Below are 26,428 nucleotides of genomic sequence, written 5' to 3'. Positions count from 1 at the left end.
ACAAACTTTATTTACAGTCACTTATCTAACAAGAAGCTGGAGAAATTCTCCCACTTCAGCAAACTCTGTCTCAGTTTCTAAATACACATCTTCCCAGCCTGGGGGTATTTGTTTTTTTCCCCCTGTGTCTATAAAATATTTTTGCTAAACCTGTTCTGGTATGTTGTTTTCTTTACTTTTCAACAGACACTTTCACTCTGCAAACTTAATCATTTTAATGAGCCTGAAAAATCTCAGCCTCTTCAAAATGATGATGGCAATCTTACTAATGTTAATTTACCTTTGATGATCATTGGGCATTTGGACTCTGCTTGACGTTTGGCTAATAGGTTTGGATATTACCACATTTATCCTGCAAGATTCTATGATGTCAATTATACTGAACTGATGCCAAAACTATTTTTAGGGTTCATCTGCATGGGAAAATTTATTGGCATAACTATAAAAGTATAACTATCATTATATTTATATTGGTGTAACTTCCTGTGTAGATGCTCTTATTTTGTAATATGAGTGTCCTTTTTTGGTTTAGTTTATGTTGCTTCCAAATTATCATCTTAACCCATAATAAACATCATCTATTAAGAATAACTATCTAGCCTCTCTCCACAGATCTATAAGAACCTTTGTTAATTTACTATTCTTTTTCCTGCCATTTATCCATGTAGTCCTCGCTTCTTGCTGCTCTTCCCACCACATTGCAATAATGAGCACAGAGGGTCAATAGTGTCATGCATTTTGTCTATTACTGTTTGCAATGGTTATTTTGCTTATATGAAACTGTTTTATACCATTTGAAAAGCTGTTGTTATGAGCATGTAGACAGCAGGAAGTATTGGTTTGTAGCAGTTCCTGAGACAGCAGTAGCGAAAATTGGGCAGGAGTAGTAAGATGATGATCAGAATGATTTGAGTTGAAGATCTAATAGTTTGTGACATGCTAGAAACATTTTGGAAAAAAAAAGCACATATTGTTTTCAGGATCAGGAACATCTGGTAAGCACTGGTCAGAAAGAATCAAAACTTTGTCTTTTATGGCCAATCCACCCTGCAGGCAGAATCAGGTGTCTTACATATGATGCATCTTACACACATTACGCTAGATAATGAATTTTATCATACCTGAAAATCAAAGTACTTATTTTAATCTTTTTATTTTAACATTTCTTGTGCAAAGAACGCTAAGGTACACTCTTTTGTCGAGTGGTTTTTAGGTACACCTCTACCCCGATATAACGCGACCCAATATAACATGAATTCGGATATAACGCGGTAAAGCAGTGCTCCGGGGGGGGGGGGGCTGCGCACTCTGGTGGATCAAAGCAAGTTCGATATAACACGGTTTCACCTACAATGCAGTAAGATTTTTTTGGCTCCCGAGGACAGCGTTATATCGAGGTAGAGGTGTATTTAATATGTTTGAGTCAGGATGTTACCTTTCTACTCAAGGGAATGGGAAGCTTAAGGAAACTAGCATCCTCTCCTACTAGTAATCGATTTAATATTTCTGCCATCAGGTGTCCCCCCTCCAGCAAAAACGAGATAACTGCAATCTCAACACAGAGAAAAGTGTCACAAGGAGCTGAGGATCTTATGCTAACTGTAAGTAACTGGGATTGGAATGATGTAATCCTCCTTTTTGCTGTATTCGGGTTAGTGGTGCTATTTTTTCTTTTCTAAGAAGGAAACTTTTACACTTTTATAAAATACCAAGGAATTAAACTGTGCATTGATTACTTTGAATTTGTTTTCATACCTTGCTATTGTGTGTTAGGCACATAATTAATGTGGAAATAAAATACATGCGTCATTTATGAGAAATAACCTGCAGAGACAAATATAGGCCCAGTCCTGCAAGCACTTACACATGTGTTTAACTTTAAGAACTGAGTGTAGTCCCATGGAAATCAAGGGGACTATTCAGAATGCTTAAAGTTAAGCACAAGCATGTTTGCAGGATCAGGCTTATATGGCACATCTGATGGGTTCCTTTTAGTTTTCCTAAATTTTTTAGTTTGCTGGTCAAAGTAATGGCCCTGTTGTAAAATTTCTGTTCAAAATCAGATGGTGTTGCTAATCAGATCCCTTGGCATGCTCTAAGACCTTGAACTCTGGTGACTCTTACAGACACCCTCTACCAATACAACACTATCTTTACATTGTCTGTACCATCCCTTGCCCAAACAAAAATGAAGGGCCAGATTCAGCCATGGTGTAAATAGAAGCTTATGGAGTTATTCCAGATCTTACACCAAAGCTGCATGTGATCCACAATGGCAGGTGCTACTGAAAGGAAGCTCAAACTGTGTCCTAAATACCTTGACCCATCTCAGCAATTGTAGCTGTCTGGGGACAGGTGGCTAGAGGCAGTTGTCCAGTTTGACTGGAACGTAGGGAAATTTTATTATTTCCAGTTTCCTTATTCACAGGTTTCCTTTCATTGTATTGCCCTTTCCCGTTTGTTGGAGAAGAACCATGAAGAACCACTCCTCATCTCCCCCTTTGCACGTTCACGTGGATGAAAACACCCTTGTCCATGTCCATATAAAAAAGGGTCAGAAAACAACACCTGCAAAAAGCCAGGTAGGAGTGTGTAGCTGGGTGTTTGTAAGGGCTACAGACCAGAAAAGTGAAGGGTCCTAGAAGCACCACTGAAAGTTCAAGGTCTGTTTCTACCACTTGAGGTCTGAATAGATAGATAGTAGGTTAGAGAAATAAGATAGATTGACTTCTTAACTGCATTCATTTCAGTGTGAATTTTCAGCCATACTTTTAAGTAATCTTAAAAATTGAAACTGTATCTCATATAGGTAATCTACGTGATTCAGTTTTATATTTACATGTATATAGTTGGGTTACCATTTGTACTTCTATAGGGCCTTTATCCAATGGTCTTTAAAGCATTTTACAAACATTTAGTTAAGTTTCGAGCTACCTCTCCCTCTATCATGAGATGTGGAAGTACACCAGCCATTTTACAGGTGGGCGAACTGAGACGCAGATAAGTTAAGTGGGTGGTCCAGAATCATACAATCAGTCATGACGGAACCAGGAGTAAAACACATCCCTTTGCTTTAGCAACTAGACTACCCGGACACCCTTTTTTTGCTGAGGAAAACCATACTGTATTTTACAGATGCTTTTTAGACACCTAAGACGTTTTAACTTTAGTCCTGCCCCAATTTAACATAGTTTTTTCTGGGTTAACATTTTGGCAAGCTACTGCCCATTTTCTGATCATCTGGAGGAAGGGTTGTTAGGAGGATGGTAGCTGGAGATCTCAAATTCCACCTGTATCAGGTTAATGAAAGATTAGATTTAAAAAGACTCTGGATTGAAGTCATCTGCTGGTGCACAGACAGTCGAGACTCATAAAAGCTATCTTCTCTTGGGCATTGGCCAAGAGGATCTAGCAAGTAGCCTTAGATATAATTGATTGGCAGGTAATGGTGGCTAGGTTTCAATTCCTAGTTGGAGCAAATGCTCTTCAGAGGTCGAGATCATTCTTGAAATGGAAGACCCAAAAGGTAGTGAGTGCTAGCTTATTTTTCTTTAACTGTCTGCAACAGTTATATTTTGCCCCCCTCTCAGTTGGTGCGTGTGTGTGTGTGATGCCACTAGTGAATATTTTAATGAGGTATACCTGATGATACTCAGCTATATGCTTCCTTTGCTTTTGGACCACCTGATCAAGCCTCAGAATTGTGCCAAAAGCATCTGCATTTTCATTTAGATAAGGAAGCTTAAGATCAACCCATATAGGAGTGAGAATACCTGTTAGTCACAAAGCAGGGAAAGTGTTTCCAGGATTTTCATAGATCAATCCCCCAATCCTCCATTAATACATCATGGCTCCTGTTTGTGAGTCAGGTCTGGGAGATAGGGAGGATCCACCTAGTTTGCTCTTCCTGCATAGAAATAGATGTTGTGGCAGAGCTTTTGTGTGTCTCCTCTCTTGCCCAGAAAGACTACCTTTTTCTCTCTAACCTTGGCCTCCCTTCTCTCCCATCTGTCATTCTCTCTGAGCTGGGCTTTCTTAGTAGGCCAACTCAAGCTATTACGACTATATGTAAAATTATATTCATCTAGGAGCATGGTACTCAGCAGCTTGCATACTTCCCCTTAGTCCACCCAAGGCTCTCTCGCTTGAGGTTTAATAGGAATTGGGCTTAAGAACAGGAGATTCTTGGTTGAGGGACCTCTATTCCCACTTAATTCCTGTGATATCTAATGTTCTTCTGTGGTTGTCTTTAAGGTTTGGTTTAAGGTCTTGGCCTTATTTTCTTATGCTCTTGCTCCTTGGAATGCTTTTTGTCCCAGTCCTCTTGATTTAAATGTTGTCACTGGGCCTGGTTTGATTTATTTCATGTTTGTTATGTCCAGCATTCCAGGTACTGTTTTTAATATGGGTGCTTTATAAATTAAGACCTTAAATAAACCAAAGAAGTGAAATGAAAGTAGGTTGTCACTCAAGTCCTGATGTAAAATTTTGCAAGCAAGCAAACTCCTCCTCAAAATGTAAAAAAGGACAGACCTGCTTTAACACCAGCTAGATCTATTTTCACAGGGTAACCAAGGCCCTCGTTGCATCACAAGAGGCAGAGCTACAAGTGATGTCATAAAAGCCCTGGCTAACAAATAGCAAGAATGCTTTCATTTTGGCTATATGCTCTCCTATTTATGCAATAAGTTTTTCTTGTGCTTGGCTTTGCCTTGTTCCTCCAGCTGCTGACTCTCCTCTCTGATATACCATGTGAAGCAGTCTGTGGTACTATTGTAAGAATGATGTCGTGCCATTTAACTCTTACAGCATTAAAGGTTTAAATGATTTTTTTAAGTCTTATGAGGTTTATTTTGTTTTTCTCTCTCCTTCAGCCGAAACACAAACAGAAAATGAAAGGGGATACCGTGAACGTGCGCCGAAGCGTTCGGGTGAAAACCAAGGTCCCCTGGATGCCCCCAGGCAAAACATCCATCCGGGAGTCTGCCTACAAGTGGGAGGTATGGCTGACTTTTGCTTTTTAATCGGATGGGTTGGACTAAGAGATGGTACCTAGATTTTTACCTTACTTTCGGATTGGAGGGAGCAGGTTGGAGGGTGCTAGACTGTAGTTAAGGTGACCACTACCGCCTGGAAGTCATTTTAAACATCCAATATTTATCTCTGGCTTTTGGAAATTTATTTGTACAAATAGATTCTGAATGGGGGATTCATCATGTCTGTTTCGTCAACAGCTATCTGTCCCTTTTTCCTCTTTCCAACTCCCCCTCGATACCGCAAGGCTGAGAAATCCCCCTTCATGTATTCCTTTTCTACTTTCCTCTCTAAAAGACCTTACCTTGGGGCACAGTTCACTTTATAGGCCACTATTGCTACTCTGTGTCTGTCCTAAGATTTCTAGAAAGGAGTGTATTATGCTCCCTTTCCCACCAGGGGCTGAAGGAGCTGCCCACTCCCAGCTCCTACTGGCTTGGAACTCTGATTTTCCTTCATCAGATGATCAAGCTAATCCCTACATGTGCTGTTTTGGTGGATTTGGGAGTATTTATTTTTTCCCCATTAAGAGCCTTTTACAACTGACTGAAACAGGTTGAAGTAGAGAGGATTATAGCCTGGGTATTTTATCTTGCCCTCATTCGAATTTTTTCAGAGATGTGATTCGGTCCCCAAAACCCTGGTTTTGGAGGTGCTAAGGTTACAACATTGCATGTACCTTTTAAAAAAGCCATGACTATTACATCCCCACCAGGGACCAACCCATCGCTTGGAAATTACTCCTCCAGATTCAGAAAAACTGCTCTCTGTGCTGCGTCTGAGTGACCTCTCTACAGACGAGGAGGATGCTATTCACAGCAAAATGAACAAATATGAGAAGAAGATAGATAGCCTGATGAATGTAGTGGGGACACTGAAGAATGAGGTGAGAAGACCATACTAAAGGCTCACAGGGGGTAATGGGGAGGGGCTTGCAGATTAGGCAAAGTGATACTGAAAGAGGAAACTTGGCAAGAGGATGCTAAAGACTGGGGTACAGCGATGAAGTTCAAATGGATGCTCAACTCATTTGTTACATATCTTAGAGGCCTGTATGAATGAGTTGAGAAGGGCTTAGCTACTCTGATGCGTTGTTTATACTAGCGTTGTCTGCTAGCAAGGTGGATTTTGGCTTTCGTTCAGTTTAGCTATATCTCAACTACAGATTAACAAGAGGCTTTTTTACTTATGCTAAAATGAATCATGGAACATGGATGACTCTGTCATACAAGATGATGCTTTGCCTCAGTTTCCATGTGTAAAGTCTTGTTCCCACCAAGGTCCTAAACCTAAAAGACGTTCCTCCCTAAAGGTGAAAGTATTGTCTTATCACATGGACCCATAGGCTCTCAGGGTTGTCTTGTTGAACAGTATATTCCTCATGGCTCACTACTGGAACTTGCACTTCAGTGACGCCGTGTTATCCCATGTAATCTAAATGGCCAAGTACTTGTCAATATTTTAACAGCTGTCCCTTGAGAGTCTGCATACAGAATTTTAAAGATTAGATTTAATGTGATGCCCAAACCCTCTAAAAGGCCTAGCATGGTGAGGGCAGACCACAGGCATTTTCCTTTCTTTCAGCTTCCCCCAGAGCAGGCAATATATCCCAGTTATAGTGCTATGTAACTTTGTGTGGTTTTAATTAAAAATCTCAAAACCTATAAGCAAAAACAGGACTTCTGAGTTAGGTAGACTGTTATCATCATAAGTAGTTTGAGCCTGTCTGTGCTCCAAAAACAAAAGTCAATTGCATGATAGGGTAACTCAAATGTCTAAACTCAAATAATCACACCTGAGGACAGCAGGGCTGAGCTGGTCCCTTGGCTTTGGAAACGTACAGTGGGAAGAACACACAGGTGAGGGCTCTGCCCTGTACGGCTAGACCGGCAGTGTATCACAAACTCTGATAAAATGACACAATGGGCTTAAGCTGCAACAAGGGAGGTTTAGGTTGGACATTAGGAAAAACTTCCTAATTGTCAGGGTGGTTAAGCACTGGAATAAATTGCCCAGGGAGGCTGTGAAATCTCCATCATTGGATATTTTTAAGGGCAGGTTAGACCGACACCTGTCAGGGACGGTTTAGATGGTGCTTGGTCCTGCCATGATGTAGGGGACTGGACTAGATGATCTCTTGAGGTCCCTTCCAGTCCTGTCATTCTATGATTACAAAACAGTTGTCCTCCAAACCAGTTACAACATGGTTTAAACGTAAATGGGATCTAACTAGGCTAATGTTGTAGATATAACATGGAAGCATCATCCATGTCACCAGTTTTAACCTTAATTAGTCAGGGGAACACTAGGCCCTTCTTCTACATTGAGTAAAGGCAGTACGTCTGGTGCATTGATTGAATTCCAGCGTAAGGTCTCAGTCTGCATTCCTAAATATCTTCAGCAATTGATCTGTAGCACCGTTTCTCAAACTGGGGTCTGCGGGTCTGTGAGGGGACCCCAGGGGGTCCGCCGGCTACGCTGATTAACTCCTCCCCACCCTCCCAGCGCCTCCTGCACGCTGGGAGGGAGAGGGAGGACCGGGGACAGGGCGCGCTCAGGGGAGGGGGTGGAATCATGTCTGGGGCCGCCAGCCCCGCTGATCAACTCCTTCCTCCCAGTGCAGTGGAACAGCTGTTCCCCTGCATGCAGGAGGCACTGTGAGGGGGGGAGGAGCCCGAAAGAGGCAGGAAAGAGGTGGAGTGGGAGCTGGGGCTGAGTGGAGCGGCTTGGGGGTCCACAAAAAAATGAAATTAAAAATGGGGGTCCTTGGGTTGCTAAAGTTTGAGAACTGTTGATATAGTATTCTTCATCTACTAAACTGTTGAGGAGCATTGCTGTGTGCTGTTGACCAGCTGCTGCATTTCAGTGGTGGGGGATCTGAACCATCTGTAACACCGTAAAAGCACCTTGATTTGTGTAAAGCTCTATATACATAAAAATAAGATGTGTCCTCCTTAGGCCAAGATACAGAAGCGGGAGGAACAACAGCAAATTGCAAAGCGTCTCCTCGAGGAGCAGAAGGATGAGCTAGATGAAGTCACACAGGAGCTGGTGGAGACAGAACATGAGAATACCCTGCTCCGACGTAACATTGAGCGCATAAAGGAGGAGAAAGACCTTACTTTGTAAAGAACTTACTGTTTAACTCCTATGTGTACATGTACTGTAGTGATGTTTAAAGAGCACTTTTCTCCTTTATAAAAACATTAACAAATTTAATTCTGGTTTGCTCCCAGGAATATAGGGCTGAGTGGCACTGCAGAATTGGTATTCTCCTTCCTTCTATCTGCTTCCTGCCTAATGGTGCAGTGAAACCCTCTTTCCTCAGTGTGACATTATTTTTCCCTAGGGGATCTCATTGTGGTGGTAGAAAAAATCTGTCTCAGCCTTCCTGAGGCAATTATTTGGAAGCAAGTAATGTTTTAGCTCATTCTGTTAGTCATTTTCACTGAGTGGGGAAATAGTCAAACATTCATGTTTGTTTGTGAGTCATCATCTCCCCTCTTCCCCCCCATCACACACACTAAAGTTTATATGGAAAATAAATCTCTGAACCTTTCAGAAAAGCTTTATGAATAATTTTTAAGGCTTGGGAAGGGCTTTGAGCCCTTTATGAAGGGTTTCTTTGAGTTCTAGTTTCTGTGTTCTCTCCAGTTTTTTAGAATGTCCAGCTTCATGTTCAGCTGATACCATTTTAGAGGCTTATTTCTGAGGTGATATAGGTTCTTAGGATTGTTGATATCCAAGATAAACGGTGTTGTGGTTTAGTATTTGGTGGGGGAGGTTGCTCTGAGAGAACCCCAAAATTAGCCCTCTCTGATATTCCCAACTTGAGAGATGAGCTTCTAGCAAGCACAGGAGGATTGGTAGGGTCTGCTGATCCCCACCAAAACCCACTTCCAAGACTGAAAAATGGTATATTTTTAGTATTTGTGGTGTATCATTTTGTTTGGGAGGCTTTATCGGTTAACCTCTAATCAGAAACTCTAATTACAATGCTTCCTTTAAGGGTGACATTACCAGTGCAGCCTGGTTATTGCATTTGGCTATCCATTCTTCTGATAGCTGTGTTCTTCTTGCAGAATGCAGAAGAGGCACTTGCAGCATGAGAAAGAGTGTTTGATGTCCAAGCTAGTTGAGGCAGAGATGGATGGGGCTGCAGCAGCCAAACAGATTCATGCGCTGAAGGATACGATTGGGAGACTCAAAAATGTAAGTGATGGCATAGTTCACTGTAGCATTTGCTGTACTGCCACATTGCTGTTCCAAGAGCTGTCACAGAATCACTGATTCAGAGGTCGTCAAGGAAAAGTGGAGAGGTTTCTAGTGCTTAAAGTGCTTGATAGGCCTTTGGGCGCAGAAGGTACTGAAATCCAGATTAAGTAAAATCTGAAATCATTTTGAATTTACAAATGGGAGTTTATCAGCCAGCATCTTAACATCCCACTGCCCTTTGTAGATGTGACACTGATGATCAAGTTGTTTTGTTATGCTGTGTTTGTATTGTACACATCTCTTATACCAGACTCTAGATATTGAACTGCAGACAAATATGACTGTCTTTCTTTTTTTAGGAGAAACACATGACCAGCTCAGATGTTAATACGCTGACAAGGCAAAAGGAGTTGCTGCTACAGAAATTAAGCACTTTTGAAGAAACCAATAGGACACTCCGGGATCTACTTAAAGAACAGCACAACCGGGAGGTGAGCAGTGCTGCATGTTTAACTTTCCCTGATTTACAAGAGACAGCATGGTCTAGTGGACTGAGACCAGAACTTGGTGTCAGAACTCCTGAGCTCTAATCCCAGCTTTGCAACTGACTTGCTATGTGATCATGGACAAATGCTTCACCTCCCTCTGCCTTGGTTCTCCTAATTGTACTGTAGACCTTACCCCTCTCTTTTGAGGCTCAGATAAAGTTTGAACAGTAGTGTGAAGATGTTAAGAGCTCTGAGTGCTAGGCAAACTGCAGGAGTGATAATACTTCGGTGTAATTACTATTCCTACTGCAGCTTGTTGAAGGTGTGCTGCTTTGGTCAAAGGCAGGTCAGTGGCAAAGTACTTCCTCAGCCACCCATGATTCTAGTAAAAGGAACCATCAAAGGTTTGTGTTTGCCCAAAGTGGGATCGTTTGCAAGATCTTAGTTTGCCATTGTGCATTTTAGTATCCCCTTTGACTGGGTTAAAGGAAATGGGAGTGAGGAAGGGTTTCTGGGATGGGAGTTCGGAGGGGAAGAGGGTTGAAAATTAAATTTATTGGCAGGGTTGACACCTTTTAATGTTATCTGAGAACTGCTGCTTGAATGCTGACGTAGATGGATAACTTTCTCAGGTCCATCTTAAATTGGAAGGCACGTTTTCTTTGGGGTTAGGACATGGAGGGTGGCTTTGGAAAATGCTTAATGGGCTCTTGTTTGTTCATTCTCTTGTAGAAAGATGCACAGAAATTGATGGAGCAGCAGGGGTTGCTGCTAAAAAGGCTGTCTGACTCAGATGCAGAGAAAGTGGTAATGCAAAAGCATGCTTTCAGTACATGGGGAAAATATGAGATTTACAGTTTATTCTTTAAAACATGGGTGACCAATAGTGATATATATTGCAGCGGTGCCATTGAGCCTGATGGAGAAAGCTACATTGGCCTTTTTTTTTTTCTTTTTTTTTTTTTTAACACCCCCTTTTTTTCCCACTGCTAGCAACAAAGTTCTTTTTCGCTTAGGATCTGGGTGTTTGTCTTCCAGAATCTGAAGACGAGGCTACAGGAGAAAGAGAAGGAGGTGGAAGATCTCATCAGTCAAATACAAACAGAAAAGGTAGTTTCCCTTTTCTGTTACAACCTCTCCTTGAACACACATGAACCTTCAAAACTGTAACAAGGGTCTGGAATTCTGAATTAAGGCATTGCAGGTCCTGCTTTCTTGTGTGAACAGGCAGATGCCTATCTAATCCCCACATGGAATTCCTGATTTATTGATAATGTCCATCACAAAGACTTCAGGCAACAAATGTCACCTCAGGACTGGCTTTTCCTAGGGTGTTTCCAAAGCTGCTATTGCACACTTTGCACAGGAGGGTTTCAAGGGCTTGGAGGCAGAGAGCCAGGTTAGGTGCCTTGCTGCAGCAAATCCTGATGGGTGATCTTTTGCTGAGAACCTTCAGTTGCCCATGGCCTCCGGTTCTAATGTGCCCTGTATCCCCCGGTCCTAAGTACCTAGGAAGCAGATGGACACATGGCAACAGTGGCCAGGGTGGAGTGTATTTTGGCTCAGAGAACATCCTTGCAGACTGGTCAACAAGGGTGATTGTGGGACTTTATGCCAGTTTAGAAAGAGGGGGATCCCATCCTGGTGCACTCGGATGGAGAGAGGGATCTCTGAGGGTGCTTCAGGGAGACGGAGAGAAGGACAGGGCTTGTGGTAGTGGAATAGGGAATATCCCATTCATCAGCACCGTAATGCAGAATACTTGTTTTTGGGGTGCTTAGAATTACTATAGTTTTCTGTAAACATTTTGTTCTCGTAACTCTCTGGACAAAACTGCTGGATTCCAGCAAGCCATGGCTCTCCCCTCAGAGGTTACACACACTAGCTAACCTGGGCAAATTTGACTGACATGTCTTGTCTCCCTGCTCCCATGGCTAACAAAATGAGTCTCTGAGAGTGCTCTTTTTGGCAGTTCCTGTTATAGCTGCTGGTGTTTGTTGAAGCAGAGGCCTGAACTGTTGCATGGTGTGAAATGTCCCATCTGCTTCAATGCCTGGGAAAACAACACTTAGTCCTGTTTGTTTCATATTTAGGATCAAGCAAAGACAGCATGCGAACTCTCCAAATCCATGGAAGCTGTGAGGGGTCATTTACAGGCTCAGCTGCGAAATAAAGAAGCTGAAAATAACCGTCTGGCTATTCAGATCCGGGTATGTTTTTGGTATTCACCAGACCATTCAAACTGATCAGCTGAATGCATTGAAGAAGAGAATGGCAGTCACTGACTGTTCCTTGCCATGCCCATCCAATAATGAAATGCATAAGCTGGCATCACTTATGCCATTGCTGTACATTTTCTTCTGTAATTTTGATTGAGAACTAAAACTCTTTTCACTTGTATAAAGGGAAATCATAAACCTTTAAGGGTTAATTAGAAATAGAAATAAGAAATTAATGGAGATATCCCATCTCCTAGAACTGGAAGGGACCTTGAAAGGTCATCGAGTCCAGCCCCCTGCCTTCACTAGCAGGACCAAGTACTGATTTTGCCCCAGATCCCCAAGTGGCCCCCTCAAGGATTGAACTCACAACCCTGGGTTTAGCAGGCCAATGCTCAAACCACTGAGCTATCCCTCCCCCCACATGTCTCCAAGTAATTACTTTAGATTTCCCCTCAAATTAGTTATGTTAAAGAGATGGTTTCTGCTGAACCACATATCGGGAGGGATGGGCAACTATTTAACTTATCTGGGAAAAGGAAACTCCTTTATCTGATTGCAAAGAAGTGTGTTTGTTTCACTGTATCGCTGGTGATACCTATGATCACGGGTATGGAACGACTTCCATATGAGGAGAGACTACAAAAATTAGGGCTGTTCAGCTTAGAAAAGAGACAACGAAGGGGGAATATGACAGAGGCATATAAAATCATGGATAGTGTGGAAAAAGTGAATAGAGAAGTGTTGTTATCCTTTCACACAATACAAAAATCAGGGGTCACACGATTAAAGTAATAGTCAGACAGTTTAATACAAACAAGAGGAAGTACTTTTTTATACAAATGCACAGTTTATCTGTGCAACTCATTGCCATGGGTTGTTGTGATGGCCAAAACTATAACTGGGTTTAAAAAAAAAAAAAAAGAATTAGATAAGTTCAGAGAGGATAGGTTATTAGCCAAGATGGTCAGGGATGCAATCCCATGCTTGTAGTGATCCTAAACCTCTTGAATGCCAGAAGCTGGGAGCGGAAGATGGGTGGAACACCTCAACCGCTCTGTCCTGTATGCTCACCCTGAAGCTCTGGTACTGCCCACTGTCAGACAAGATACTGCTCTAGATGGACCATAGTCTGAATCAGTATGGCAGTTCTTAGGTACTGAGATAAAGAACGTTGCTTTGGGTTATCTTGATGAAAGCTGTGTGTTAATCATCTCTGTAATTTTAAGAAAAAGGCTATATACAGGTATGTTCTTCTATACAATGAATTATCAAGACAGATGCATGTCAACCGAAAAGAGATATTCCTATGTAGAACAAAAGGTTGCTAGGTCTATATCTACCTTGGAAAGCACTCAGGAAAGATGACTTCATTGCTGAGCAGAAGTATGCCACACATGGTGGAAAGAAAAGAATCTTTCCTTACATATAGCAATAAATATTGGGCCAAATTTGGACCTAGTGTAAGGATATACAGCTTTTAGGTCACTGGAATTGCACTTGCTTAAACTAGGTTTGCATTTGGCTCAGTGTATTTAAATATAATAGAGGTCAGAGCTCACCTTGTTTGGTTCTGATGTAATATTAACCTTTAAATTCTCTACTAAGACTAGAAATTACTGCTATCTGATTCTTCTTGAGACATAATTCCTGAGCTGGTTCCCAAGAGGTATTACCCTTATTAACTGGTCTTAAGACAAGAGAATGAGACTGAAGGCTCCTCTCTTAGCATATGCTAATACTGAGTGAAAAGGTTAAAGGATCTATCATAGCTTATAAATTGCACTAAGTGGAACCAGTTGCTGCCTTGGGAGTGAAATGTGGCAGCTGTGTTTATCAGCACACAGCAACACTACATGCTACTTTTAAGACTGGAAGTTTGGCATCTCAGCCTGCCTTCTCCACTGCAAGAATGGTTTTCAAGATCATTTTGCCTCTCATCCCATGAATTAAGTGGACAGAGCTACAGTAGGAATAGCAGACTGAACTGAGATTATACTAGCTCCAAACTGGACCACATTGATAGATGGCTTATGTCCACCTCTCTCCTTGGCTGCTGGGAGATGAGTTGACCCTCTTGACTGAAGATAAAGCATTTCACATAGAATGTATTTTTTTTCTTTTCCTTTCCAGAATCTGGAGCGCAGTGGGGCTCAGCATAAGGCGGAGGTGGAACATATCATGGAACAGCTAAAAGAGCTGAGGCAGAAGGGGGAGCGTGATAAGGAGGCCCTGAAGAAAGCCATACGCGCACAGAAAGAGCGGGCAGAGCGCAGTGAGGAATATGCAGAGCAGCTGAATGTCCAGCTAGCAGAAAAGGTAGTTGGTCCTAGGGAGGAGGGAAAGAGAATCCTTTAGAATCTCTGTCTGTGTGTCTGCATATCCTTGACTTTTGATACCAGCCCCGGGGGGGGGGGGGGAGAGCTGCTTTATCTAATGAGGTTTATTTTTGTACTGGGGCCTCAGCCCATTTGCACTGCATTTAAAACAAAGCCTTTTTTTCTCAGCTGTCACTGTTCACTGCTCCTTCCTTTGAACAAGAGCATGAGATGATTTATATCATGTGATAAACTAGCAGATCTGATCTTGTCCAGACTTCCTGGTACCTTTAGAGCCTGCCGAGGGAAGAGAGAAATGGACAAAAGGTTGCAGGGCCTCGCTTTGCTTTTGTACTTGCATGCTGGTTCAGTATTGAGCTGCTTTCAGAGTTATGCATGGAATTGGTAGTTGACAAAGAAAATTTTCATAGTGGCAAAGGGGAAAAAAGTAGGAGTAAAAAATGGGAATTTATTTTGGCAAAGAGAAAATCATTGGGGAAGTCAATTAGAGCAGAGAATATAAATAAATAAGACACCTAGATTTGCCTTTGGAGAAAGGGGATTGAAGGATATAGCAAAAGCAGGAAGGTTGGGACTAGGACAAACCAGAAAAGCTCGAACATTTTAGACCACTTGTCCCCTTCCTGCTCTTCAGTAACTTGTGTTCTTTTTGGGGTCATCTCCTGTGTCCAAGGCCAATGCAGATTCTTAGCTATACTTTGCTTTCCTAACTACTGCATTTGTTGTCTTCAAAGAGGAGCCCCTCCTCTCTCTGCCAGTATGGCTGTGAACTGACAGCATCATTGGAAAATGTTATTTGGCAAGGATGTGGAGTGATAAAAGGAATTAATGTTATTTTGCAAACCTGACTGCTGTTGAGCAGAAGTACTATCTCCAGAGTGTTTGATATTTGTTGCTACCGTGGCATGTTCCACTTTGCACGTCACTGTCGTCCTGTGATTTTTTTAAATTTTTTTGTCAGTCTCGCCTCTCTCATTCCACGTCTTTCTCTTGTTTGACAGGACAGTTACGTTGCTGAGGCACTGTCCACTCTGGAGTCCTGGAGGAGCCGCTACAACAAAGTGGTGAAGGACAAGACTGACCTGGAACTTGAGATTGTTATGCTGAACAGGTAAGAGCTCTGGCATGGGGAGCCAGCATGAAAGGAGCTGGGATACTGGTTCAAGAAGGGACTCCTCGAGTCTCTAGATTGGACCATAAGTACTCAATTGAAAGCCAGAGTCAGCGTGGTCTAGTGGTGAGAGGGTCTGAGAGCCAGGAGGTTTGGCTTCTGCTCCTGACTCCCACAATGATTTGTTGATTAAGTCACTTATCCCTGTGCCTGCTGCCCATTCTGTAAAATACATATACTTACTTTTCTTTGAAGGATCTCAAAATGGCTCACAATGAAAGAGACTATTTAAATGCATAATAGTTTCATTAAGGCTGATCTGTTTTTGTGGGGCTTGGGGCAAAAATTGTCACTATCATCACAGTGCAGTTACCACAGAGAAAACTGAGCATAGGAGCAAGAGGGGAAAGTACCATATTAGCAAGGGTGCCAAACCTATGGCTCGTGGGCTGTATGTGGCCCATCGGAGCATTTCATAAGTCCTGCAGCCTGCTTCAAAACAATATACTAATGGCCGATTCATTCATGTTTTGTTATGTTTACATCATTTTAATTTATACAAGTCTGTAAATAGACAATACTGCATATAGGTTGTTTCTATCTAAATGCATATGAGACAAGCTGAACTTAAAATTATAAATCAATACAGGTGACTTTAAATCTTATTAAAATATGTAGAATCTATTTGGCTCACACAAGGCTTGAGGTGCTTAGGTTTATGTGGCCCTCCTGTGTAATAAGGATGGGCACCACTGCATTAGCCTATACAACTCTGATATAATATATCAATGCCACTGCAATGAAATGCCAGCAGCCCAGTAACATCTGTGTGCCTGTTTTCCCAAAGGGAATGGAGCAGCAGAGGAAACCAGAGTGAAGTTTGTAGTGTGTGCATGCATGAGATATGGAGGGAAAAGGGGGAATAAAGAAAGGATGTCTTGTTCCTGAAGCTGAATTTCAAAGAACAAGAGACCTTTTTCTCTTTGTCATTTAATGGTTAATTTCACCTCCTGCATGGCAGCCGTATTACAGACTTGTTGGAGCAGCAGACCTCCATGGAGGACAAAATGCGGGAAGACAGAGATGCTCTGGTGGATAAACTGCACCGACAGGCCACAGAGAGCACATCTTTCAAAATGGAGAATGAAAGGCTGAAGGTCAGTCGAATATCCAGGCGTTTTGTAGTTGCAATGTTAGCATAAGGGAGAAGTTGTAGTGAGCAGCTGCTACCCCTGTAAGTACAGAGAAACATTATTCCTTTGAGCCCATTTGATGTCAGATCAAGTTGCATTGGTAACCTTAGTGGGTTGACTGTATTTTCAGTCCTGTGTTCCATTGTTTGACTTGGGTGTGAGAGGCTGAAATTTGTGAAGAGAGGAACATATAAGGTTTGTTAGGGGAGGGAAAGAATAGGTTTTTTTCTACCCTCTGATTCAGTATGTGGAATTGGAGACATGCTTACCTGCCTGGTCTCCTGGATGATGTATTGTGTCATCCAATTATACAGCTGGACAGGGAATAAAAACCATATCTATAGGGAGAACCACAGCCTCCAAAATAGAAAGATGCCTGACATCCTCTCCAGACACCTACAAAACCATCTATGGTATGGTAGGTAATCTACCTGATTATCCGTTTAAACAAAGCTTCAGTCCAAATAAATCAAGCATGACCCTGATCCAGTGGACACAGCTCATTTAAAAGTGTTTGGAACATGATGGAACAACTCTCATACAGATGTAAGGCCATGTTCTCTGCTGGCATACATTGGTGAAGCTCATTGAAGTCAATAGGACTCTGCCAGTTACACGAGCAGAGAATTTGACCCTTAGTTTGCACAGCCCCTGCTCTAACTTAGCTTAATGTACATGGGGACAACTTAGCCTGTTCCAAGCAGTGTCTTCTCCATTCAGGCTACCATGGTGCCAGTGGAGGAGAAGCTGAACCAAGCTCAGATGGAGGTGCAGCAGCTCAAGGCATCTCTCAGGAACTATGAAGGGCTGATTGAAACCTACAAGTCTCAGGTATTTTATTCAACCCTCCTTTTTCCTTCCCTCCTCACACAAATTTGTTTTCTTCCTTTGCTGTTGTGGTTTATTCTCTCATGCCTTAATTCTGTTTGCTAGCTATCAGATGATGCCCTGTTCCATCTGTCGTCTTGCTTTTCTGGTTTTCATGGCTCTAATAAACCAAATCTATTTATGCAAAAGCTTTTATAGGTTATTCTGTTCAAATGGTAGTCTGTAGGCTGCCACCTGCTGTATTCTGGACTGTGGAAAACTTGCTTCACTCTGCACACCCTGATCACCCATTCTGTTAGCAGAAGCTGAGTCCGTGTGTAGCGATCTTGCTAAGAGACCTGGGTTTTGGGGTGGTGATAGGGAGGAAAGGCACAAAGAAGCAAAGGGGGAAATCTTCGGAGGACAGCACAAAGAAGGGTGAGAAGGCTATAAAAAGTACAAAGGTGGAAAAGCTCCAGAACTTGGGATGGAGGTGTCCAGAGGTTCACAAGAATCCTGCTACTGGATCTCAACAATTGTAATTGTGCCAGTGTGTAGCAATCTGTGGTTGAAAACCCTAACATAGTCGTGTGCCAATTCTTTCTGTGTCCAGGTGATGAGAACTCGAATGGAAGCCGATGAGGTGACTGTGAAACTGGAGCTTTGTGACAAAGAGAATAAGACGCTAAAAGATGAAATGAACAAGGAGATTGAGTTGGTAATTATTCCTCTAAGAAAACCTGGACCATTACATTGGTACATGGCAGCCACTCAGGGCTGCACTCCTTTCTTGGCATAGTGGAAAACAAATGTGCTTGGACTCTGAGGGAAATAAGATGTCCTCCAGACAGGTTTGCCTTTTCCCCCAGCTCAGCTCAAGGGAGAATGGAAGTGCAAACTAGTATTTATTTTGCCACGTGCATTGAATTTTCAGAATGTCCCATGAGGGGCCTTGTCAAATACATAGTGTCCATTTGAGGTGGTGCCCTTCACTGGGGAGAGGGTTGTTCAGTGTCATTGATTCTGAATTGTGCATCCTGTCTTTCAGTGGTTGTCATGGAACAGTTGTTCTCAAGAATACTATATACATTAATAAAACTCAAGCGATTTGTAGCCATTCGCACCCTGTGGGAATCCCAGAATCTAAGTGAATGTGTCTTGGAATAGAGGAAGGAATCTGCATTACAATGAGCAGTTCCATTGCTGGCCAGGCATCTGAGATGCCCTTTGTGACAGGTTGGATCACAGAAACCCCCTTGGGAATTGCCAACTGATGTGCCAAGACTACTTTTGCCCCTGCTTTCCCTGCCAGCCTGGGAATCCAGCACCCTGTCTTGTTGAGCCAGACAAGCCAGTCTGCTTCAACATAGACCCAGGGTCTGAACCACGTGCCCCAAAGCTGCAGACTTAATTGAAAGCAACTTACAGAAGTGTTCCTTTCTTTAACACTCAGATGTCCAACTCCCAATGGGGTCCAAACCCCAAATAAACCCGTTTTACCCTGTATAAAGCTTATACAGGGTAAACTCCTAAATTGTTTGCCCTGTATAACACTGATAGAGAGATATGCACAGCTGTTTGCCCCCCCAGGTATTAATGCATACTCTGGGTTAATTAATAAGTAACAAGTGATTTTATTAAATACAGAAAGTAGGATTTAAGTGGTTCCAAGTAGTAACAGAACAAAGTGAATTATCAAGTAAAATAAAATAGAACACACAAGTCTAAGTCTAATACAGTAATACAATTGAGTACAGATAAAATCTCACCCTGAGAGATGTTTCAATAAGTCTTTCACAGCCTGGATGCCTTCCTAGTCTGAGCACAGTCCTTTCCCCTGGTACAGCCCTTGTTCCAGCTCAGGTGGTAGCTAGGGGATTCCTCATGAGGGCTTTCTTTGTTCTGTTCCACCCATTTATATATCTTTTGCATAAGGCGGGAATCCTTTGTCCCTCTCCGGGTTCCCATCCCCTCCTTCTCAATGGAAAAGCACCAGGTTAAAGATGGATTCCAGATCAGGTGACATGATCACATGTCACTGTAAGACTTCATTACCCACTTGCTAGCACACACGTATACAGGGAGACTTACAAGTAAAACAGAGCCACCTGCAGACAATTGTCCTGGTTAATGGGAGTCAAGATTCCAAACCACCATTAATGGACCACACTTTGCATAATTACAATAAGCCCTCAGAGTTATATTTCATATTTCTAGTTTCAGATACAAGAGTGATACATTTATACAAATAGGATGACCACACTCAGGAGATTATGAGCTTTTACAAGAGACCTTTTGCATGAAGCATATTCCAGTTACATTATATTTAAACTCATTAGCATATTTTCATAAAATCATATAGAGTGCAACGTCACACCCTTATTGCTGGGAAACAGAGATGCTCTGGTGGACAGATAGCACCAACCTACTCAAATTTATTAACCCAGACTCTTCAGAAATGTCTGAAATAAGGTCACATGTTTAATTGTTTTTAACTGACCACTCTGTCCTTCCATTCCTCTTACCCTCATAGGCTCGGAAGCAGTTCCAGAGACAGCTTGCTGAACTAGAAAAGCTGCCCGAGATCCTGAAGATCACGGAAACAAAGCTGGCAGAATGTCAGGATCAGCTGCAGAGTTACGAAAAAAAGAACATGGACCTTTCTGCTATGATTACAGATCTTCGTCAGCGGGTAAGGGACTGGCAGAAAGGACCCACAGCTGCACTGTCTGCAAGCCGGGGACCAAGATGAGTTTCTAGTCGCAGGAAGTTCAGTCTTTGCCTCTGTACTTGTCTCTTTTTTAAATGATTAAAACATCTGCACTGCAAAATAAAGATGTGTGGCATGTCTTTGTTTAGGGAGAATAGTAACTTAGCTGGTGGCTTTCCTTGCTATTTCAAGGCTTTCTTTCAAACTGCTTAGATGCAGAAGCTTACTGGGTCTTGAAGAGAAGCAGAACCCAGAATGCATGGGATTTCATTCACTTCTGTCACCCAGATCAACTTATTGGCTGCCACTCTCTCATGATCATCCGCTCACAAATGTTGCTCTGCTTTTACTTTCTCCCCCTGCCTTCCTGATGCCATGCCAACAGGGGCCTTGAATGATTCTGCGGCCTATGTGCTTTGCTTTGATAATCCCATGCAAGTCATTAGCTTTCTCAGTATTTCAGGCTCTGAATTCTTCCCGGCCTTATTACCACACACAAGCTTCTTCTAATCTGTATGCTTCACTATGCTTGCAGGTGGCTGCTCTACTATCAAGCTCTTATGGCACCTGACCGCTCATATATGCTGTGGAAAAATTCTATTTCATGATGGGTCTAAACATTACCTGGAGGAACTACACAAATTTGACATGTAGCTTTTTGCTGTTTCACATACTGTTGCCTCCATTTCCCTCTCCAGGACTTTCCAGAATTGTGAATTGAAGGTGTTATAGCTGTGGGTTTCCTCCTCCCCAAGAACAGCACCCATTTTAGTTGGCTGGTCTTGGGTTTGTATTGACCTCCTACGTAAGGTCTGTTTTCTGTCATTTTAGATTGAGCTCCAGGGAGACAAAATGGAAATGACAAGAGAGAAGTATCAATCTGCCCAGGAGGAGAACAAGCAGCTGATCTTGAAGCTAGAGGAGCTGGAGAGGTTAGAATATATAACTGGCCTGCTCTCCTTGCCTGACTTTTTTTTTTTTTTTTTTTTTTTTCTCCTCCTTTCCTGATCCTCCTTAGTCCCTTTTTCAAGGCACTAAGGTAGCTGCTGGCTTGCTTGTGTACCTTTCCATCTCCCCGAGCCTTTATGCATTTAAGAGCCTTTGTAGAATTAAATCAGAAAGTTAGGTGGTCTGGCCTGCATAAGTTTGGAATGCTTCTGTAGAGAGGATGTTAACTTCTTTAGTCAGGAAAACACCTCAGAAGGACTACTCCTTCCTCCATCCCTTTTTTTCCCCTCATGAGCATTCAAGTACTTCCTTGTTCTGGCCAGGTTGGAAATACTCTGAGACTGTCCTTTTCTATGTTATTCCTGGTCCCTGCTGAAATTTGGAATTGCCAGAGATGTGAGCATAGGAAAAATGAGATTTACTTGTATGTAGTCAAAGAAGGTTCAGGTTGGCTCTTATTCAGAGTCTGTGCCCATCCTGAGTCTTCAGTCTGGTAGTTTGTGCTAAGTAACCTTAAGAAGAAAAATGTTCATGAAATTTTCTTCTGTGTGGGTCACTCTGAAGTCCTCTGCAGGCACACTAGAAAAATCAACAAGAACAAAGGGCCTGGTTCCACACCATTGGCTCTTGGAGGAGCTCCACTGAAGTCAATGAGAGAGGGCAATCCATAACTGTCCACTGTGGAGTTTCTTACACCTTCCTCTGAAGCATCTGGTACTGACCACCGTCAGAGACAGGATATTGCATTAGATAGGCCACTGGTCTGATCAGGTATGGCAGTTCTTAACTTCCTGTATCTCTCAGTGCTTCTACACTCCTTCATTGGTGATGCTGTGGTGAGGACAGGTCAGTGAGTATTCTCAGTAGGTCCAGGCATGCCTCCCTATCTTGAAATTCTTTGGTGTTAGAAGTGGAGTGCGAAACTCTGCTTGGCTCAGAGGTCCTGACCTTTTGAGGGGAAGTTGAAGATTGATCTGTCCCCTGACCAACCAGTGACCTGAGGGAGAGGCATATTGAACCAAATTGTATTTAATGATTAATAAAATTCTTTGTCTTGCTGTCTCAACCCAGGAAACTAGAGACAACGGGTGCACAGAACATAGAGTTCCTTCAGGTCATAGCTAAAAGGGAGGAGTCTATCCATCAATCCCAGCTGCGATTGGAGGAGAAAACCCGTGAGTGTAGCTCCTTGGCTCGGCAGCTGGAGATGGCCATTGAAGATGCCAAAAGACAGGTTAGTAACTCCTTGTCAGAGTAAGAAACTGATCAAATACAGTGGAACTCCCAAACTGCAGGAGAGCAGGTTACTAGCTGATGGCAGGGGATTCCTCTACATTCCATCACCAACCTTCTAATTTTGCTTCCTCTTGCTGCATTATCTGTAGGAAGCAGAAGCAAAAAAATGAAGTTGGTACTTTGTCTCCAGCAGACACACAAAAATGGAAGGAAAAATGCTAGACTCAAATGCTCCTTGTCTTTGCCAGAATGAAACAAAAATATGTCCAGCCCTCCTCTAGGGCGAAGGGGGAGGAAGTTATTACCATAGCAGAAGCAAAGCGTTTTGTACGGACAACACTCTTGCCAAAGCAAAAACTTTATTGCCTTGTTCCTACTTGTAGGTGGAACAAACGAGGGACCGAGCAGCATCTAGAGAGAGGGCAGCCCAGTCCAAGATGCTGGAGTTGGAGACCCAGCTGAGCCGGACGAAAACAGAACTAAACCAGCTGCGTCGGAGCAAAGAAGACGTGAGTGGTTTGGAGGGGATGTTGTTGATCAACTAGCAGCCTTGAAGCAGCAGGAAGAGTCTGTAATCCCATGTCCCATCAGTGTGCTGAAGAAATTGTACAGTAACTTTGTTGTGGTGTATCTGTGTCTGCTGTGATGGTGAAACACACTAATGTGTTTGGTGAAGTATAAAGTGTGGAGGAAGATGTAGTTTTTGCCCCCAAGAGGCTTACAATCTAAGTCACATACACAGGGTCTGATTCTCGTCACTTATACTAACAGTTTGAATGGAGATACTCCTAATTTACACTGGTGAGAGGAGAATCAGACCCACCATACTGTTCAGACAAACACTACATCAAAAACCAGGAGAATGGAAGGGGTCCAGACAGTACAGGTGTTGCTACATCTAGGGGGGAGTTATTTTCCTCCCTTTCATCACCTTTGGATGTATGAGAGAGGGGCTGAGGAGTGTTTCCCTGCTAGGAGAAAGATTTTGTTCTCTTTGAAGGGGATCTTTTACATTTGGTCTCCCATTTTCTTTCCCTGTTTACTTTAGCCCTGGGATTGGAAGAGGGCTGACCTACAGCAGGTGATAACCTCCTGAGTTTCTTCCTAGAGAGTGGTTCCATTTTGTTTTGTTTTCAAACCATTAGTTAATCAGAATGTTAAGTTCCTGTTCTGATTGGCTGTGTTATCTTGTGTGTTTATATACAAGTTGATGTGTGGGGTTGGGACTGAGTGAAATGAGTGATAGACTTTGTGTTATGTGGTGGTTGTTGCAGTGACACATGGTTCCTAAAAATCCCAGAGAATGACAAGAGTTAAGGCTAGCGTGATTAGAATGAAAACTCTCTAGCCTTCAGCCCTGTGTTTTGTGTCTTCTTCATGCAGTCAGAGCGCCGATACCAAAGCCGTCTACAGGACTTAAAGGATCGCCTGGAGCAGTCTGAAAGCACCAACCGAAGCATGCAAAACTATGTCCAGTTCCTCAAGTCCTCTTACGCCAATGTCTTTGGAGAAAGTGCCTTATTGAGCTCACCTATCCATTCCCGATCTCCTCCATGATAATAGTTCCCTCCCTGTCCCTCTGCTATTGAGAGGTACAAAAGGGGGGCCAGATTTCAAAGCCATATCTTGTCCAGAAAACTGTTTGGGATTTCAGAGTCCGTGTAAAGAGAAGTCTTCCTCTCATTCTCATTGTCTGGGTGAGATGGAGCTGCAGCGGTGTACAACAGGAAAATGGGATTGTTTTCTATTTGGAGATTGGCACTGCATCATCAGCCATGCCCAAAAACATCTGGGTTGGAGTATGTGGGGAATGCTTTCCCTTTCATCTCCTAATCCCCCAGTGGTTACTTCTCTTGTAATTAACCTGGTGGGCCTTTCAATTAATCATATTAGCTATTTTTTATTTTTGTAAGAGTCCTGTCTCTTCCTACCTTGTGTTCTTTTCTCACACGGCAGAGATCATGTTTGTTTTTAACTCTCACATACTGTGTTGATACAGCTGACCAATGGGGATATTAGGAGATAGTGCCACCAGTACAAGTGTGAACCCAATAGTGATAACTAAGTGACTGGAATCCACGCTGAGAATGGGTTACCTCCTGATCAGCCACCCTTTTTATAAACAATTTTGTACTGGGAAACAATGAAATTGTATCTTCTGAAGGTTTCTCACCTGATTCATGAATACTGTCTAATCCTTTATTATTTCTTGTGTGTGTGGTTGGTGTGTGTTAATGCTTCTAATCTGCATATTTTCTGGATGCCCTTTTCCTCCCAACAGCCTGATCCTGCATTCCTTGCACATCCCAGGGTCTGAGTCAAAGCCATTTGAAGTCAATGGAAAGATTCCCATTAATTTCAGTGGGTCTGGAATCAGGACCCCATTCTGAATACAGTGGGAGCTTTGAGTCGGCTGTAGGAAAAAATAAAATAAAAAGACAGACTTGATGCTTGGCTTTGCCCTCAAAGCCAGCCTGCACATACTCCTGTGACGTGAGGTCATCTCTGGGATGTGAAGGAATGTCAAGGTCTGTGGGCTCTACTGTGCCCTCCAGTAAGCAGCTGTTCTGAAATATAGTAAACATTCATTTCATTTCAACCCCAGCTGTTTGGCTGGGGGGGCTTTTTGGTGGTTGTTTTTTTGTTTTTGTTTTTTTTTAATTCTGTTTACATGAGATGCAGTCATCAGTGGAATGTTTGATAAGGGATTTCTAAGTTTCTTTTAATCAGTATTTGAGAGTTCCATTTTAATGTGTAACTTAAAAAAAATCCAAAAGGTGCTATGATAAAATTATTAAACTTCAGAAGTTTAAAATTGGTGTTATTTCTAGGGTTAAGTATCGGGGGTAGCCGTGTTAGTCTGTATCTACAAAAACAACAAGGAGTCTGGTGGCACCTTAAAGACTAACAGATTTATTTGGGCATAAGCTTTCGTGGGTAAAAACCTCACTTTGTGAGGTTTTTACCCACGAAAGCTTATGCCCAAATAAATCTGTTAGTCTTTAAGGTGCCACCAGACTCCTTGTTGTTTCTGGGGTTGACACTTCTTCTTGTAAATTGCCTCATTATCTTTCCACTGTCGTTCCCCTCCATCATGCTTCTGGTGTTTTGTAGGAGCTAATGTCTCAAAGGAAATTCATGGATTTTTTAAAATTTAATCTTATTTTAAAGATGATTAAAACTAATACACCTTTCAGCCATCAGCACTGGTGCTCAAAATACATAAATTTGTTCATGAGACTAGGGATAATGCTGTAGTTGCTTGAGGGGAAATGAATCCTTACAATAAGGGGAGGAGAAAGCAGTCGTCACTGATAGTCAAATGTATGATAAAATCAAGAAAATCAGTTCTTAATCTTTCAGTTTTTAGCCTCCAGCTCCAGCACAAAATACCATAGTCCTGTCATTCTGAATCAAGAAGTGTTAAGGTCTCAATTGCCCATGTATCCCAGACTTTGAATTTTAAATTTGCCAAAGGAAGCAAGGGAAAAGGCCCTCTGTGTCTTGTGATTTTAATAGGGTCCAGTGCTTTTCTCTGCTCTCTTGTGTTGTGGGAAATGAAAATGTTGGCTCCTTCATATGTTCCATGTGTTGCAGCTTCCTTGGTGTTCGTATCATTCTGTCTCTAAAGAGACATACAGAGGCACTGTATGTCTCTTTAGACAGAGTTGGCTCACTTCCATAAGCATACAAAACTCTTGTTCTGTTGCAGTTGAAGTCTTTCATGACTGTCAACCTCCCAGCATTATTTTTGAGTGAATCCCTAGTCTATCAGTGTTCTCTCCCCCAGGAATACCCAGCTCCACATTTATGCAGTTGGGGTGGGATTTCTAAGTACTGCATCTGCCTCTTAGATGCAGTATCGCATTATCATTCAGCAGTTAATGTGAGATCCTATTTGTTCTCTAGGTGGAATTTGTTTTACTTTTCATACATTGCTGTCACAGTTAGTTCAGTTTTCTGTTCCAAGTTAATTTGGTTCAGGTTGTCTCCTTAGATTTCATCATGTAGGCATCCCTTTCTTTTTTGCTTCTGTGTGTACTCCTTGGTAAGGAGCCTAGTGCTCCATTTTATGAATGGAACTTCCATGGTCTCAGTGCAGTTCAAAGCACAAAGCTGCCGCAGGAA

At 42.4% G+C, this 26,428-nt stretch overlaps 1 protein-coding gene across 2 annotated transcripts; it reads left to right on the top strand.

Moving 5' to 3' along the window:
- The first annotated feature begins 1,577 nt into the window (after positions 1–1,577).
- ODF2 (outer dense fiber of sperm tails 2) lies at positions 1,578–24,962 on the top strand. 2 transcript variants are annotated; one of them, XM_065418951.1, is made up of 19 exons: positions 1,578–1,601; positions 4,875–5,000; positions 5,750–5,920; positions 7,993–8,159; positions 9,117–9,246; positions 9,609–9,740; positions 10,470–10,544; positions 10,776–10,847; positions 11,831–11,947; positions 14,090–14,275; positions 15,297–15,406; positions 16,428–16,563; positions 17,320–17,430; positions 18,020–18,124; positions 19,940–20,098; positions 20,948–21,048; positions 22,136–22,298; positions 22,684–22,809; positions 23,684–24,962. In XM_065418951.1, the coding sequence occupies exons 1-19, from the start codon at positions 1,593–1,595 to the stop codon at positions 23,855–23,857; spliced, it is 2,370 nt and encodes a 789-aa protein (XP_065275023.1). In that variant the 5' UTR covers positions 1,578–1,592; the 3' UTR covers positions 23,858–24,962. The 2 variants fall into 2 exon arrangements, with proteins under 2 accessions (XP_065275023.1, XP_065275022.1); XM_065418950.1 differs by lacking the exon at positions 1,578–1,601 and adding an exon at positions 2,475–2,582.
- Positions 24,963–26,428: the final 1,466 nt, after the last annotated feature.

The sequence above is a fragment of the Emys orbicularis genome, chromosome 18 (genome assembly GCF_028017835.1).
Source record: "Emys orbicularis isolate rEmyOrb1 chromosome 18, rEmyOrb1.hap1, whole genome shotgun sequence".
NCBI lineage: Eukaryota > Metazoa > Chordata > Testudines > Emydidae > Emys > Emys orbicularis.
The sequence above is the reverse complement of the archived record's forward strand: the minus strand, read 5'-3'. Positions and strand labels throughout refer to the sequence as shown.